We start from the raw sequence: 16,751 nt of genomic DNA, 5'->3' as shown, positions 1-16,751 counted from the left end.
ATGCTAAAACCATCACTGTAACAACTGACTGGTATATAGATCTTAGACAATGTACACATGCTTCTTTTCCTGCCTGTGCATTGGCGTCCATTATCTCACACACTATCTTCTACACTGGACTTGACTTTCTTTCACTCTTCCCCACCCCCGCCACCTTCTCTCTCTGGGGGCCTCTTGTTGTGCCTGTGGCGTCCACCAGTTTTTCCTTAAAAACATGTGGACATAAAATTTCCCCAAACAGAGGTTATTTTATTTTTTTCAGAAACAATTAAGAGGGGTCCTGATGAATAAAGCTTCAGATTTGGTCAGCTGACAATGAAATGCCTCCCTGATGCTAGAGTTGTGGTTCTCAACCAGATGGCCTTAACCCCAAAGTATAATTCCTTTTTTTTTTTCTCCATGCGTACGCTAGCATATGCACACAGTTGGAATCGTAGTCTTTCAAAGTAGCTACTCCATTGATGTTGAGCATGAAGGCAAGCGGTCAACATATGTGCTCTAGAAAGCTTCTTCCATGTCCCCGTTAAGTTTCATACCCTCTCGCTCACAATCACTTGTCAATGTGAGCATTTGTTGCGGTTTCCGCTATTTTATGGTGGTTGTTCCATCTCTTTAGTGTTGTTTTCTACTGTGAAACAATGGCATGGGACAACGTTGCCACCTTCAGGAAAAAATTATTACGGCTAAATAACTTCAATAAGTGTGTACGACCTGCACCATACAAAGTACAAAAATCGCGTGGTGCACATACTATTCTGATGACGGAATTCATGTCACGCACACTGCATGCGGTCCCTCGCGTACGCGTAAAAAGTGAAGTATGCTTTAGGTTTTAGGGGTAATCATAATAACCATGAAATTTCCAATTATTCCATTCCGAAGATACGCCTCTAGTACCTTCTTCAATCTAATTTGGCACCCATTTTATTGCAAACACAGAGAAAATCTTGTACGAATTAAAGTACGAATCTCTTATGTAATACAACACAAGTGATTCATGTTTCAAGTCTGTAAAGCAAATGCTGCAAGATGAAGAATGAAACCTAACACTTATGATTATGGGTTTATCAAATCTGTAACCACAAGTATGAGCAATAGTAATTGTAATACACACCTTAGAAAGTACAAAAACAATCAATGTTGGAAAATACATTTTCATTCCATTGGTGCTAATAAAAGGACCTAAACAGATTCACGTCTTGACCACATTTAGGTGAGCATGTGTGTTCACATTATGGCATTACAGAATAATTTTATCAAAAACATGCATTTCCAAGTAATGCCACATTAATGCAGTATAATAAAAGACTTATTTATTGCAGTGTATATCAATACTTCATGTACCTCAAAAGAAAATACCACATATCAGATCATGGCCCAAGTATCAGAATAATGGATTGACAATGGATTTACACCCATATGACATGGGTGACATTAATATTTTTAGGTTGCAAACATGTTTGAAAGCAACTAAATGAATATTTCCTTAGTTCTTTGCCATTATAAAGAGAAGCTGAAGTAGAGGGATGTTTTTTTTTATGGTGGACCTGCCAAACAGAACAACAACTCTCATGTCGTAAGCCGCATACTAAAGAAAAGCATATGGTGCAAAATCAATAGTTTTCTAATATTGCATTTTCTATTTAAAACCACAGTGACTGCTAACTGACACTACATAAAGAGTTCACAAGAAATTTTTACCCATTTATTGCTGATGCTTGTATGCATAGAGGAAATATGAGCTGAGTTGAGTACCTTATGAACCTCCTAAACTCTTAATATTTAAATAAGTAATATTATTTATAGATGTATTTTTACATAATTTAAATATATAAAAGTTTGACCTGTATATGCTAGCCCCATTCACAAACCATACACATAACAGGCTAACCAACCCGCTGTTAGTAAACCCTTTAACACACACGATGTACTGAGAACAGCCATGCTATTCTTCTGTTATTCAGTGAATCATTTGCGCACCTGCCTTTGTTTTCTTAATTTTTCTTGAGTAATAGCAGCAAGACTGAAAGCTTCCATCAGTTTAGCTTGCCATGCCTTTCTTAAAAGGTACAATGTCCCATTATATCCATTTACAAAACAAAAAAAATATATACACACTGAATAAAAATTTGCCCTATTTTAACCCCCCCAATTATAATTTTTTTTTCCCCTCTAAATGTTGCTATATAAATAATGTACAGAAACACTTAATCTTGAATGACAGGTGTCGGCGAGTTTAAGGTCAAACGTAAAAGGGAAAACTTTGTTTGAAGACCACAGAGGACCATGCTAATTTAAGCACTAAGTAACCATCAGGCAAACTTAAACTGCACTCTGCTTCCTAATTTTTTTTCTGGGAAGTCACACATCCCCTTTGAGGATTTTGCTCTTCCCAAAACACACATGGACAAAATTTTCTCTCTCTCTACACACAGAACCACATTGTCCTCCACCCTCCCACCTGCTTTGGGAGGAGTCTGCCCATTTAAATGCCCTTATTGGCTGCTCATGAGGGGCAAAAACAAAATCAGCTGGGCGCCTGGCACACTGGATTCCGGAGTGCACACGTGTGTATGTGTGAGTTTTTCAGTGAAGCGTGAATGAGTTTTTACAGACATGCAGTGCAGGTGGCTGAGGTTTGGTTTGGTTTTGTTGAATGAAGAGATGATTTCCCTGGCAGCTTTTAAGTGCCCGTCTAAGAAGTGCTAGTATGACATTAGCATTTTGAGATTTTGACAGTGTGATAAGCTTAAGCTAAAATTTCACGGTTCCACAGTATTGTTGTTGTTGTATTGTTTCCTAAAAAGAAAAAAAGAAAAACTGACATCTTTATTTTAACCTAAATCTGTTACAGTTATTTAATTTTAGTTTTATAATTCATATACATATCATTTATATCATTTAGTTATATAATCATAATCATACACATAATTTGATTTAATAATAACCCAATTTAAAGCAAAAACACAAGTGATTCATGTTTCAAGTCTGTAAAGCAAATGTTGCAAGATGAAGAATGAAACCTAACACTTATGATTATGGGTTTATCAAATCTGTAACCACAAGTATGAGCAATAGTAATTGTAATACACACATTAGAAAGTACAAAAACAATCAATGTTGGAAAATACATTTTCATTCCATTGGTGCTACTAAAAGGACCTAAACAGATTCACGTCTTGACCACATTTAGGTGAGTATGTGTGTTCACATTATGGCATTATTTATTGCAGTGTATATCAATACTTCATGTAGCTCAAAAGAAAATACCACATATCAGATCATGGCCCAAGTATCATAATAATGGATTGACAATGGATTTACACCCATATGACATGGGTGACATTAATATTTTTAGGTTGCAAACATGTTTGAAAGCAACTAAATGAATATTTCCTGTTTTTGCTTCAAATTGAGTTATTATTAAATCAAATTATGTGTTTGATTATGATTATATAACTAAATGATATAAATTATATGTATATGAATTATAAAACTAAAATTAAATAACAGATTTAGGTTAAAATAAAGATGTCAGTTTTTCTTTTTTGAAACAACAACAATAAAATAACAACAATACTGTGAAACCGTGATATTTTTGCTTAAGCTTATCATACTGTCAAAATCTCACAATCTCAAAATTTAGCTCTAATTTCTGATCCAATACTTCCAAAAACAGAATGTTTTGACAAGCTTTGTGAAATTTTACCATGTAAACTTTCCTGAAGACAGTCAGCTCCCCTTAGAAACACATTCATATAAACCCCAAAATCAATATGGAGGATTTTCTTCCAATAGTTTGTGCATCATGAACAGTATTTTTCTCTGTGCGTCTGTTTTCAGCATCTCTGGTCTGCATTAATGGGCATCAACAGACTTCATATTTACACATAAATGACATTTTGGAGATTTATTGCATTACAACGCAGTTTGTGCAAGTCCAGAACAGAGAGTTGCAATAAGGCAAAAAACGTCATCAAGAGGGCTCATTTTCGTCATCAAGAGGGCTCGCGGACAGCCGCACACCCCGTGGTACTGTGCATGTGAGCTCATCCATCTGCACTCATCTGTGGTTGAGTATACTTTTGAAAGCTGTGCGGACGAGGCGGTGCACGAGACGGAAAGGAACACTGAATGTGAAGTGTTCGGCCATCCTACACACGTGACTGACCATTCGCTCGCACCAACAGGAGAAGGAGGGGTCAGTGTTACTCTCTAAACTGCACTCAGCCTGAGGGATTCCTTTCAGTCTTTAAGGAGAAATGGAATACCGCGCATACCGCAGGAACAGTACAAATGGAAAATATTAGTGAAATTTTCAAATCGCGGTATACCTTGAAACAGGTAACCGGCCCATGCCTAATTTGGATTATATAATTTCACATTTTTTCAATCCTTTGTTGCGGTTTAGATTTTAAGAGTGAAAGCTATAAAATGCAAATATCTGCTAAACAGTGGGTTTTCATCACTAAGTGTGTGTGAAATCTGCATACAAATGCCATGATGAACAAATTATGACACGCAAATACCTTTTGTACTGAAATTTATGAATTGTAAATTTGGCGTTTTTCCTTTGAGGTACACAATTGGATGAACATTCTCATATGGATCAGGTTTACACTGATAAACATTTCACATCCAAATGTTTACACCCTCAATCTGATTAAATGGAAAAAAATATATAAACCACACAAAACAGTTCCACTCCATTTAGAAACTGTAAACTAACTTCCAGTCTTCTGATCAGCATACTGCCACAGGGAGAAGAACAAAACATGCACAATGACAAAAACAAGTCTCTAGACCCATCACCATCTCGAAACACGGTCTGCAATACTCCACAACAGCTTCTTTGATGAGCTGCCAGAGGTTTCTTAAAAAAAATTATGAAAACACTCCGATGTGGCATTTCTGTAAGTATGCTATAGAAAAGAACAGAAGAAACTCCATCTGGATTTCTGTTTAACCCCTCAAAGTAGCCCACACAAATCTATGCAGACCTACGCTCCACATACATATGTAAGAATGTCAAGGGTGGAGGTCAAACAGTTCTAATGAAGTCAGAATTACTTGTATTAAAAGCACTACTGTCTAAAGCCACATGCTGCTTTATTTCATCAAACACACAGGCAGGTTAATATCAGCTCAGGTTCCATGGATGGACTGGCCATGATTACAAAAGGTCTGTTTGTTGCCTCCATTTGTGACAAATGGTGTCCTACATAACACTTAATAAAACCTTGCCGTTTGAGCCTTGAAATAAAGCAAATGTAGACTGAGTAGTGGGATGTCTGGTAAAATTTTCTGTGGATTGTTTTGACTGGTGGAATTACTAAAAGTTTCCACTGTGAGTCCTACTGGGTGCACTCCCTTTCTCCATCCTGACTGGCTACATCTGTCTTTCTTCCTCTAACAGCATTAAATGTTCAGACATATGTTGCGCTTTCACTGCATCCTGCTTTACAGCTCTGGGCAGAGCCTCTGGCCAGACACACTTTCAAAACGCTTTCAAAGAGGGCTTGGGGGAGGATGGAACATAGCAGGCCATGTTAAAATCTTATTTAAAGCTCTTTTTGTTAAAGATGCTCTTCATAAAACTGTATAGATTAGAAATGTTAAATGTCTGTTTTTGACCACATATGGGGAAATATTTAGAGGGAGTCTTATAGATGGCTAGACATTGAATCAGTGAGGGATCTGCCGAATAATGTGCTGACAAGTTCACATTCCTCTCGGACGTCGCCTCAATCCAAGGAGAACCCTCTCGGCAAACTCCTCTTAACCCCTGAAAGACTCTATTCTCCATATGGCTTGCGTCTTGGTTCTTGAGAGTTCTTTTTTTTTTTAAAGTGTGGACCACCAGATTCCATAGCAAAGCACTGAGATGAGCGCATGTGAAAGTGGTTAAAAACAAAGAGTCACAGGGTAATGGAGTTTCAGAGACAGGGCTGTAAAACGAACGCATGCCACAAGAGCGGTTCAGCATGCATGAAGCCCCCTTGCTAAATCCAGATACAAGCTATTAAAAGTCGCCTTTCAAGACGCCAAGACAACTGTCAGTAATAAAAATTTTGAATTAGATCAATAAAACATTGATGTTTTACTTGGGCCTTTCTGAAAATCATTGGATTTTGGTCAATTACAATTTGATCAGTTTTCACATTACTCGTCATAACTTTTAATAATTTTTCATTGCACAGCCCTACATATAAAGCATTTGAAATGCAGCAAAAATAAATAAAAGTATGTTAAAAAGGCTATGACATACAGGAATGTTCATAATATGTGGAAGTATTATTTGTTAATGTTTTTCAAAAAAGTCTTATGAAAAAATGTCTTATTTTTAGCTTTGCATTTTTTTTATGCATTTAGCAGACGCTTTTATCCAAAACGACTTACATTGCACTCAAGCTAACAATTTTCTCCTAACATTTTAAAATTTAATTTATCAAATAGTAATTTAAGCAGCCTTTCAGAGTCTTCCATGTCTTATAATGATCTGTGTACAGCCTAACATTTTTATTAAGGATTCTTTAAAAAATAAATGTAAAAGAACAGCATTTATTTATAAGATCTGAATGCATACTTGATTTGTGTTCATTTCATTTTCTGAAAAAATAAATAAATAACTAGCCGCAGACATAGTAGTGGATTACATATAGCAAAAGAAAAGATGGTTGAAACCGGTTAGTTGTAATAAAACTGGTCCCTTGATTGACAAGCCCCCATAATTGATTAAATCTCTTACATTTAAAATAAATAAATAAATATTTTGGCCATTTGCAAAGATTGATTTGCAGTTACGGAACATCATTTTGTTTGTGTAATGTGTTTGTTACTCTGCACAACAGGCAATTTAGTTTTTTAAAGATCAGACTTTTGATTTCAATATTTAGATCATGGATCAGCTCTTAGCATGGGTCAGAAGGATGATAATATGGAAACATGAATGATGTCCAACCAAGGAATACCTCCATCCTTGGCTCCAGCAACTCAGTGTTGGGAACTAAACTAAAAGAGAAAGGAATTTGCATTTGTGTCACAAAAATGATGGATAGTTCAGAAGAGAGAGCGGGGCAGGGGTTTGTCTCTATGGTACTTCATTGACCCAACTAATCCCACATAGAATCCATTCTGGCAGTTTTGGATGACCCCTAACCCACAGCCTTAAGCAAAAAAGACTACAAGCTTTTAGATATTATGCTTTCCCATGATTCACTACTACCCAAGAGCAGGCAGTAAACATATGGCACAAACTAAGTACTATTCTGAATATCCAATGATTTTAACTTATTTTTTAAACCATGTCGAATAGGGCTGGGTAAAAAAATCTCGATATTAATCGATTCTAATTTTTACGGAACTATATCGATTCCTAATTCCCAAGAATCGATTAGTCTAGCCTGTTTTCAGTTAATGGAAGGAACATTAAAGGGTACTTCCCATCCAATAAATTGCAATTAGCATTGTGCTTTGGTACTTTTAACAGGAAACAAAGTCTCAGATTTCAAATTCTGTCCATTGTATTGCAGTATTTAAACAATAAATGCTTTACGTTTTGCCGCTGTTTAATCTGGAGTGAAAATTCGCTTTAGTCTCAGATAAACAGATGCTGCAGCACGAGGCGCACATGAACTGATCATCTCCTCCACATTAATACCAGTTTCAGCACAAAATAAACATAACTAAACATCTGAAGGTAAGTTAAAAGAAAGAGTACAACTTTAAAATCTGTATCATGTAATTGCTCAGTGTTTAAGCTGCACAACGATCCCACAACTACTCCCCGGGCTCCACAGCATTGGCTGCCCACTGCTCCGGGTGTAGCACTGCTCCAAATCCCTTGAAACCCGATTGGGCTAGTTTTAAGAAGATATTGGGCAGGTTTTGTTTTGAAAACCTGGAAACCCTGATCTGAACGCACGTGCTGGAGATTTACTACTGATCACAGGAGCGCCTTTACTAACAAGATGCACAAGAAAATCACATTAGATTTTTTGCAAAGCCCTAACTGTACCTGATATACATCCAACATAATCAATATTGAATCTAATCAAATCGCAAGCTTGTGAATGAGAATAGAATCATGAAATGTGTGTCAAAACCCAGCCCTCATGCCAAACTAAATTCCAGTCCACCATTCTTCATGCCTAAATTTCTGCCCTGCCACCAAAACATTTAAAAGAGGGAAGTCAAAACAATAACTACCATGAAAAAACTTGCACACCGTCAGCGCTACTCTGCATCTATCGTGACACCCAAATATGATTACAAAGTCTTTTTTTGCCATAGTATTCCATTAATTTAACAAGTATTTGCATATACTGACAATATCCTTTTTCATTAAAACATTTTTTAAACTAACTGATGCAACTTCATTCTTGAAATGAACTTTTGCCTGTATACCAGTGATTCGATTCTCAGTTTGTAGATGGCCATCTTAAATAATATCTCTGAGATGTCCAGGGTGCGATGCTTCACATCCAATGTGCGACTGAAGCCCAACAAGACATTTAATGTCTATGAAATTTAACATGTTTACCTTTAAACATTTACTTTTCAGAGTGAGCTATATTTTGATATTAGAGTTAAAATTAATTACGACTATACATTTAAACCCAAACAGTGATTTTGAGAATCTGGGTTATTTTTAGTTGGTTGCTTGATTTAGATGGTAATAAAATAATATATATATTTATAATACAAAATTACCAGAGTGAGATACAAATGAAAAAACTCTTACAACTGACAAATTGTAATATTCTTTTCTCCATTTTTAATCCGAGATGACAGTTATTCTAAATATCAGACCTCATTGATTAACACATTCTTTCGGAGTAATTTATGTCTTAAGTGAATGTAAATGGATGAAAAAAAAAAGATGACTATTGCATCTTGGCATTAGGCTTGCAGTGTAAATGCAGCCTAATAGACCAGTCCTTTATGCAACAAAAGGAGTCGATGCAAACTGTGGACAGTGCATGAATAATGCAAAGGCAATTACTTTCAAACAAAGAGATGGACACCATTAGTCCTTCCATTAATTAAAGAAAAGAACATGAGGATTATAGGTTAGGTTTCATTGTGTTCAGGCTTATGAGCACAAAACGTTTAACAGCTGCAGCTTTACAATCCCCAAAAAAAAAAAAAAAAAAAAAAAGATTCTCTATTTCATTGTTTAAACTGGTTTAAGCAAAAGAGCAGATGCCATGAAGGCTGAAAGCGCTGTTCAATGTAAACTCAATCAATTGGGGTTGGATGTTACTACTGTTGACCTTTAACCAGAAGGATTTCTTTACCTCAAACACACACACACTGAAAAACAGGAATGTAAAAAGCATCCAATGGCCAGATCAGTCAACTCCAACCAAACCAACCCGACCAGAAAGAGATGTAGACAATGATTGAGAATCCCACTGGTCTCCCAGGTGGCTTCTGGGAACTGATGTCATAGCATTCCACAGACACAGCCTCAAAGCAAGAGCTTCCTGTTTCCCCCCTACTGAGGTTCAACTCCACTCCCTATAGAAGTCATTTCATAATAATCCACCACACACACACATCTCTTCATTGCTCTTCCATAAAACACAGAACCGACGCATCTATGAAGCCAACAACATGACATAAATCTATAGCTTAAATCTAACATTTACGGTTCAATAATTTGTCCTAGGAGAATATACTTTTGGAAATTATAGCATTATTCACTGAGCTCACTTTATGCTCAGAAGGCTACTATTTTAACAATGAATAGTCATCTTATTAGTCACCAGTCAAGCATTAAATCACAGGTTTATTTGTTCATAATGTCAGTATAACACGCGTAAGCTATGCTGTTAACGACAGTAGCTCTGAAAAACATGAGGGCTCAGTGAAACCAGAGTCCTCCTGTGTGCATGCCAGTATGGAGGCTGATAGATGGTGTGGTGTGGTTCTGGCTGTTCCTGTGCAGTGCATTGTGGACTATATGTGAGGTATGCAGGATGAGCCCTCACAGCGCACAGCTGATACCACGAGCATGACGACACGTTCTGCATTCAGAAATCAACATGACCAATGTACTATTAAAAACTCCCTGCACATGGAAAAAATGTGCAAGTATGTAAAGAATTTATATAGGTTTATTTTGTGGACAAATCTTTAAAAAAAATGACTACAAAAATAACCTAGATAACAAAATATTTTACATGAGAGTAGGGATGGGCGTTTTCCACAAATATCACATTCGAATATTTGAGCTCACAAAAAAACGAATATTCGAATATTCGTTTATTTAAATTAAGTTTAATGAGTCAGACGTTATTTTTCAGCAACATTTGTTTTCGTCATTTTGAAGTTTACAATAAGCTTGAACTTTACACATCGTGTTTTGTAGCTGAAAACCTTTAACAATGCGTGCAAACAAACAAAAGTACAGATTAAAAGCAAAAAAAAAAAAAAAAGTGAACAAAAGAAAAAACGTAAAGCAGCCTGCAGCAATTAGGCTATTGTACAGAATGTAGCTTACACTTAACTTTTAAACTGTCAGCAAATCTTTTTTGCTTTTTTTCTATTGTTTCAAATGTTCTTGTTAAGAAATACGGGCATGTAAACATGATTGGGGGAAAGTCGGCTCCTTAGTCTGTTAACAATAAGGCCGGCTGCGGAGAAAACGTGCTCTGACGGCACAGACATTGGCGGGACTCACAAATAACGGTGTGCTAAGCGAATAAGTTTTGTGAAGCGCTTTGTGTTTTCGTTTCACCACTGAATGGGATCCTCATCTGGTGGAATACATGGCTCCAGCATGAACTGTTCCCACTCGTCTCGGCTGGACTCTCTTTAATCATCGCTGGAGAACTGGCTCAGCCTTTTCCAACGAGTGGGCATTGCATCTTCATCGTGGCGACTGCATCCGCACCACTCGCATCAAGGAAAATGTTCTGATAATGTTCAAAAAAGTTTTTTTTTCTTACTTCTCTCATGTTTTCATCGAGAAACCTGAGATGTTTGTGCCGAGGGTCTAGGGCAGACGCGAGAAGAGGAGTTTTCACTGCATTCTCCAAGTTAGCTGTGTTTATTCGTTGCTTGAGAGATGCTGCAACAATGTTCTTGGATCACTTTCTCTGATTCTCCACGGCATATTTGAAGTACTAGAAGACCGCAGTTCTTTTAGGGGGCGTTCACATATCGCGTCTTTTGCATGCTCAAGTTCGTTATTTCCAATGTAGGCACGCGGTATGCGCGCTCATAATGGAAGCGATGCGGTCGCGATGCGCACGCGGTGCGACGCGGTCCCGTTTTTTCCAGGCACGTCCGCACCGCATCGAGTTAAAAACATCTCAACTTTTCAGAATGCCCCAAGCGCACCGCAGGTCATGTGACAAGAACTAAACATTCAGCTTCATCCTTTCCCTTAACAACGTTGAAAGCTCAGCCAAGATGAAGGAACAGCTGATCATAGCTGTATATGGATTGCCATTTTGAAATAAATTTAGTAGCAGAGCTACTGAAAGCGATTTTTTTTTGTGCTGCAAATCCATTTATCCTTTGCTGAAATTTCCGCGTCTTCATGGAGAGAACGCATCGCCTCAGGAGCGCTTTGGAAAGAAGGAGAAAGCAGCGCGCATAGCCTTTTCCACGCCTTATTAGGCACGATATGTGAATGGCCCCTTAATCATTCATTATTTTTTGCTTGCATACACCTTCAAATATGCCGTGGAGAATCACAGAAAGTGACCAAATTAGGTTTTATTGTGAACTTTTTTTTTTTTTTTTTTGCGAAATTCGAATATCATTTTTATTTATCGAATAATTAGAGCAGAACGAATATTCGAATGTTCGACTATCCGTGCACATCCCTACATGAGACATTGCATACTTAATAGTAATAATAAAAGCCATTTTTGTTAAAGAAAATAAATGAGTTATATTGTTATTTAAACTAATATATATATATATATATTATTAGGGGTGTAACAGTACGTGTATTCATACCGGACCGTTTCGGTTCAGGGCTTTCGGTACAGTGCACGTGTATACCGAATGCAATATTTTGTGTGCGGAACATATACATTTTCGTGTTTCCAAACGAACATATTAAGTGCCGGAAGTCTCTGCGTTCAGCGCAAATCCCGCCCTGTGGCTGATTCTAAGGCTGGCGACACACTGGCTGCATGGCGTTTCTGCTGCGTGTCAGTTGCGTGACGGCTGCTTCACGTTTTCTGTGTCTTTACACACCAGAACCGTGCCTGACGCGGCCCTGGCGCGCTGCTCCTTTTGTAGGTGACATAGAGGGAGACCGCTGACAGACCAGGATCTTGTCTTCACGACAACAATATCTATAGTTCATGTTGAGCATAAATATAAAGCCTACTGATAAAGGACACCGTCAACAGTATTGACAGCAAAATAGACTATGTTTGACAGGTGCAATATGCCAGTGTGTCACCGGCCTAAGGTTTTCAAAAGGCATCACGCGAGTGTGAACATTACTACAACTAGGAAAAAAACTATTGTAATTCAAACGCAGCTCCCGTCGGCATTTAAACAGACCTTTGCTCTTAATTCCGATCGGTCCAACGCTATAATGAAATCTGAGCAGGTTTAAAAACAGAAACGGTTGATGCTGCACTTTACACTTTGGAAAAGTTATATATATTTTTAAAATATGACCAGGCCTACAAGCTGGGATTGGTAATGCTGCACTGTAATCATAGTTTCTTTCTTTTTCATTATATTTTATTATATGATATTGGTTTGAGACTGAGAGTATTTTATTTAGTGGAGAACTTTGCAGCAGTATTTTATTTCTATATTTATTTTATATATATTTTATTAAACAAACAAATTGTTAAAAAAAATTTATAGTAATAAACAACCTGCATTTTAACGTTTGCATTTCTTTCCCTTACTGTACCGAAAATGAACCGAACCGTGACTTTAAAACCGAGGTACGTATCGAACCGTGATTTTTGTGTACCGTTACACCCCTAATATATATACACATTTTAATAATGTAACAACCTCTTTCAACAAAACATGTTTTAAACGTCACTATATAGCCTACATTTATAAAAAAAATGTTTTTGTTAATATAAGCTAAATTAAATCTGTGAAAAAGCTTTTTTAATTACTACAGACATCCAATTAGTTTGTTTCAGTGAATTATCTTTGACAGCACTAGGACTCAACTAGCTCCACAATCAGGCTCCATGAAACACAGGTAAAAACACAATGAGATTTTATATACTATATTTCTGTGACGTTCATGCAGCACTGGGCAACAACATTGCTCAAACAGAGAACACCATGTCCCCCAGATAAAGAAAAAAAAAACTTCTGAAACACTAGTGAGAGCTCTTACATCAATCTAGAAAACATATGGACGCCTGAAGCTATACGCAGCTGCCCTGCATATTGCATTGGAATTCATAACACTGGTAAAAAAATATTTATAAAGTGCAGATTCCTCGAAAGCATCAAGACAGTGAGATCAAAGTCTGAGAGACTTACTTCCAACAGGAAAATAACAGGAAAAAGGCCTGTTATTTAAAACCCTCAAACAGATTAACGGTCAGGAATTCTTGAAGTGACACAAGCACTTATCAAAAACAGATATGAACCAATGCTCAAAGATGATCAATGTTTGCAGCTATATTCACAATTATAAACTTCAGTAATCATGACTTTCAATACATAAGACTCTTGGTTTGCATAAAGTTAAATTATAAGTAAATCCTGATGTATCTATTCATTACAAAATATACAAAACATTTTATGACCCTAAACCCTACTCATAATTTAGAGGAAAAAACTAAATAAATATAATAGCATAAAATAAATTTAATTATAAAAAAGATAAAACAAAGAATAAGCTAATAATTTGAATAAATAAATTAAGCAACTTGTTTATAACATTTTGTTATACACCAAATAATTGTTACAGACCAGAAAAAGCTGAAATTATGATATTTAAGAGCTACAATTCAATTTACATATTCTTTATCTGCTGTAAAAACAAGAACAACAACCACAACCACATTAGCAAATCTCTATAATACAGTATAGCACCCCAAACCGGACTAGTACTCAATATAGAAATTAAAGACGACATATCCGCCCAGAATAGTGGTCCACCAATTCCTAAATGATTACATATGGTCGCCTAAATCATGAATACATGGTTACATCTTTGACCATGAAGGTGTGCATCTGTGACCAATTTTTTTTTTTTTTTTGGTAGGGTCTGACTGTAAACGAGGCTAGTGTTTAGCAGATGCTTTTATCCAGAGTAATGTAAATTCAATTATTACAATCGTAATAAAAGTAAAAGTGTGGACACACACAGCAGAAATGGTCTTGGCTGAGGTTCGAACCTAAAACCTTTCAGCAGCCAGTTCAAATTTAACCACTAGATTGTAACAAAATAACTGAAAAATGCACTGAACAAATTAATCTCTGGAGACAAAACTCACCGCGTCATCGTGCTGCTGGCAGAAGTCCATCCTCTCCTGGAACACATTCAGCATGGAGAAGCTGTTATGGAAGGACTGGGAGATGTTGATCGGGGTGTTGGAGTTGTTGGTGCGGTTGGCCAGGTGTAAACTCTCGATGAAGTGGTCTTTGGTGAGTCGAACCCTCTGATGGGCCCTGACGCAGTTATCGCACAGGTACTCCTGGCAGTCCAGGCAGTGGGAGGTAGCGGGGTTGCCCTCATCACAAGAGCTGCACTGAGGGTCTGAGAGGTGCTGGGGTCTCAGAAGACCACCGTGATGGACCACCGATGAAGGCCGACCGTTCTTGCCCTGTTCCTCAGCAGAGACCACCACATCCAGCAAGTTGCTGAAGAGAAAGTTGGAGGAAGGCAGCGCGTCCACGCCTGATTCCGACAGAGACACTTTTTGGTCGCATGTGGGGCATCTGAGCTTCAGAGGGTCACCTGGGCTCCTGTGGCCCTCCAGGCATTGCCTGCAGAAGGCGTGCAAACAGGGCAAGACGTGCAGCCTCCTGGTGGATGAGGTAGATGAGGAGCTGGAGGTCTGGGAGGACGAGGAGGAGGTAGATGAATTGGAGGAGATCGGAGCAGAGCAGCCGCACAGCTCCTTGCACAGCGGACATGTTTGCAGGTCGGAGTCTGGGAAAGACGCCATTTGCGCAGAGGACCACAAAATAACTTCACACATAAAGACGCGTTAAGATACACAAAAGCTTCCGAAATGGTTCCCTGATCAATTCGAGCAAATGATGCAGATCATAGACTTGGCATGCTGCAATCAACGATAGCTACTTGATATATACACATGGCCGTTTAATGAGTTTAGATCGAATTGGGCGCTCTACTTTGGTTATTATCGATAGATATTCGCTGAACAAACTCTTTACGCAACTTCTCGAGTGCGCGTTTGGAAACCAATTGTCATTTTGAGGCCTTATAATCCCTTGCTATGGGGCATTAACATTGTTGCGAAACATGAAATCCGCCGCGAGGTCCCTGCTCCGATCCTCCCCCACCGTCGCATGACGAGAGGGGCCAAACGCGCTCGATACGGTGTCAGTTTTTACCTTCCCAAGCGCAAATGTGTCCGTTTTCCATGAACGCGCTTTAGTCTACCATCTGCGCGTCGTTATACTCAATACGCGCTTGCGCGAGCCGCAATTAAATAATTCAAAGTATGTCCCGTGTAGCTCATTAGCACGCAGCGCAGCTCCCCTCAAGATCCTGTTACTGTAGTGAGGCTGAAAAGCCCCTTTAACTTCCCTCAATCCGGTTACAGTAACACTTTGGCGAGGGGTATAAAGTAACCATTCAACCTTTCGTTCCCCGAGTTTCAACTGCCCATATTCGTCTCACGTCTACAACGCAAAACAAACGCTCTCCCCGCGCAACTCTTCAATCCGCATTCATTTTCAATGGCATGACGCTCGCGCGGAATACAATTCTACAACGCGTGACCATCAAGTGAACGCGTCCATACTAAAAAAGCCTAGAGCGCACTTCCGCCAGAGAACACTCTAGAAGGGCGGGGCTTATGTGACGAGGGGGCGGGGTTGGGCAGGGCATTCTCTTTAAACTAGTTAATATTCAGCATGTATATATTTGTGTGTGTGTGTGTGTGTGTGTGTGTGTGTGTGTGTGTGTGTGTGTGTGCGCGTGTGTGTGTGTGTGTGTGTGTGTGTGCGCGTGTGTGTGTGCGCGCACAGCTGGGTAGATTAGGCCCTACTTACAAATTGTAGTCTGTTGGTGATTCCAAATTACATCGCAAGCAGAGGCGTCGTGCCCATTCGAAGTGAGGGGGCACGTGCCCCCTCAGATTTCTGAGCCAAGTGGATTTTAAATGCAGCTTCCAAACGAAAAAAAAAAATTGCAGAATAATATTTTTTATATATTTGATACAATCACAGCGGTGTAATTAGATCGTTCAGTGCACAGCATCAGCTGCTAAATTCAAATCTGCGTTCGCTGGCTGGCGCTGAGCCAGAGACAGACGCGTTCGTACAACGCTTCATGATAACCAATCAAAAACTATTCTGTTGCGCTTATGGATGCAATGGCCAATCAGAGACGTCCAGAAGAGTCATCACTGAAACGCAGTGTTTTGTTCACTTGCTCGCTGACTGAATTATTTAGCGAATTCTCTCATCAGAAACAACAAAAAGTGCAGATGTGCGTACGAATGTAAGTAAGATATTCGTTTCATAATGTAAAGTGCTTCAGTGATTTTAATGGGAGTTTTTGAGAGTGATTACAATTCAATACTAGGGCTGCTATT

The 16,751-nt window shown here is 38.4% G+C and overlaps 1 protein-coding gene across 1 annotated transcript in view; it reads right to left on the bottom strand.

Moving 5' to 3' along the window:
• Positions 1–15,991, bottom strand: part of LOC132158091 (E3 ubiquitin-protein ligase TRIM71) — a 42,758-nt gene extending 26,767 nt beyond the window's left edge. Inside the window, exon 1 of the mRNA XM_059567358.1 lies at positions 14,457–15,991. Within this exon, the coding sequence (XP_059423341.1) occupies positions 14,457–15,164 (708 nt within the window). The 5' untranslated portion in view covers positions 15,165–15,991. The remainder of the gene's footprint in view (positions 1–14,456) is intronic.
• Between the last annotated feature and the right edge of the window lie 760 nt (positions 15,992–16,751).

This window comes from Carassius carassius, chromosome 15 (genome assembly GCF_963082965.1).
Source record: "Carassius carassius chromosome 15, fCarCar2.1, whole genome shotgun sequence".
Classification (NCBI taxonomy): domain Eukaryota; kingdom Metazoa; phylum Chordata; class Actinopteri; order Cypriniformes; family Cyprinidae; genus Carassius; species Carassius carassius.
Note: the sequence above shows the minus strand (reverse complement) of the source record. Positions and strands in the feature narration are given on the sequence as shown.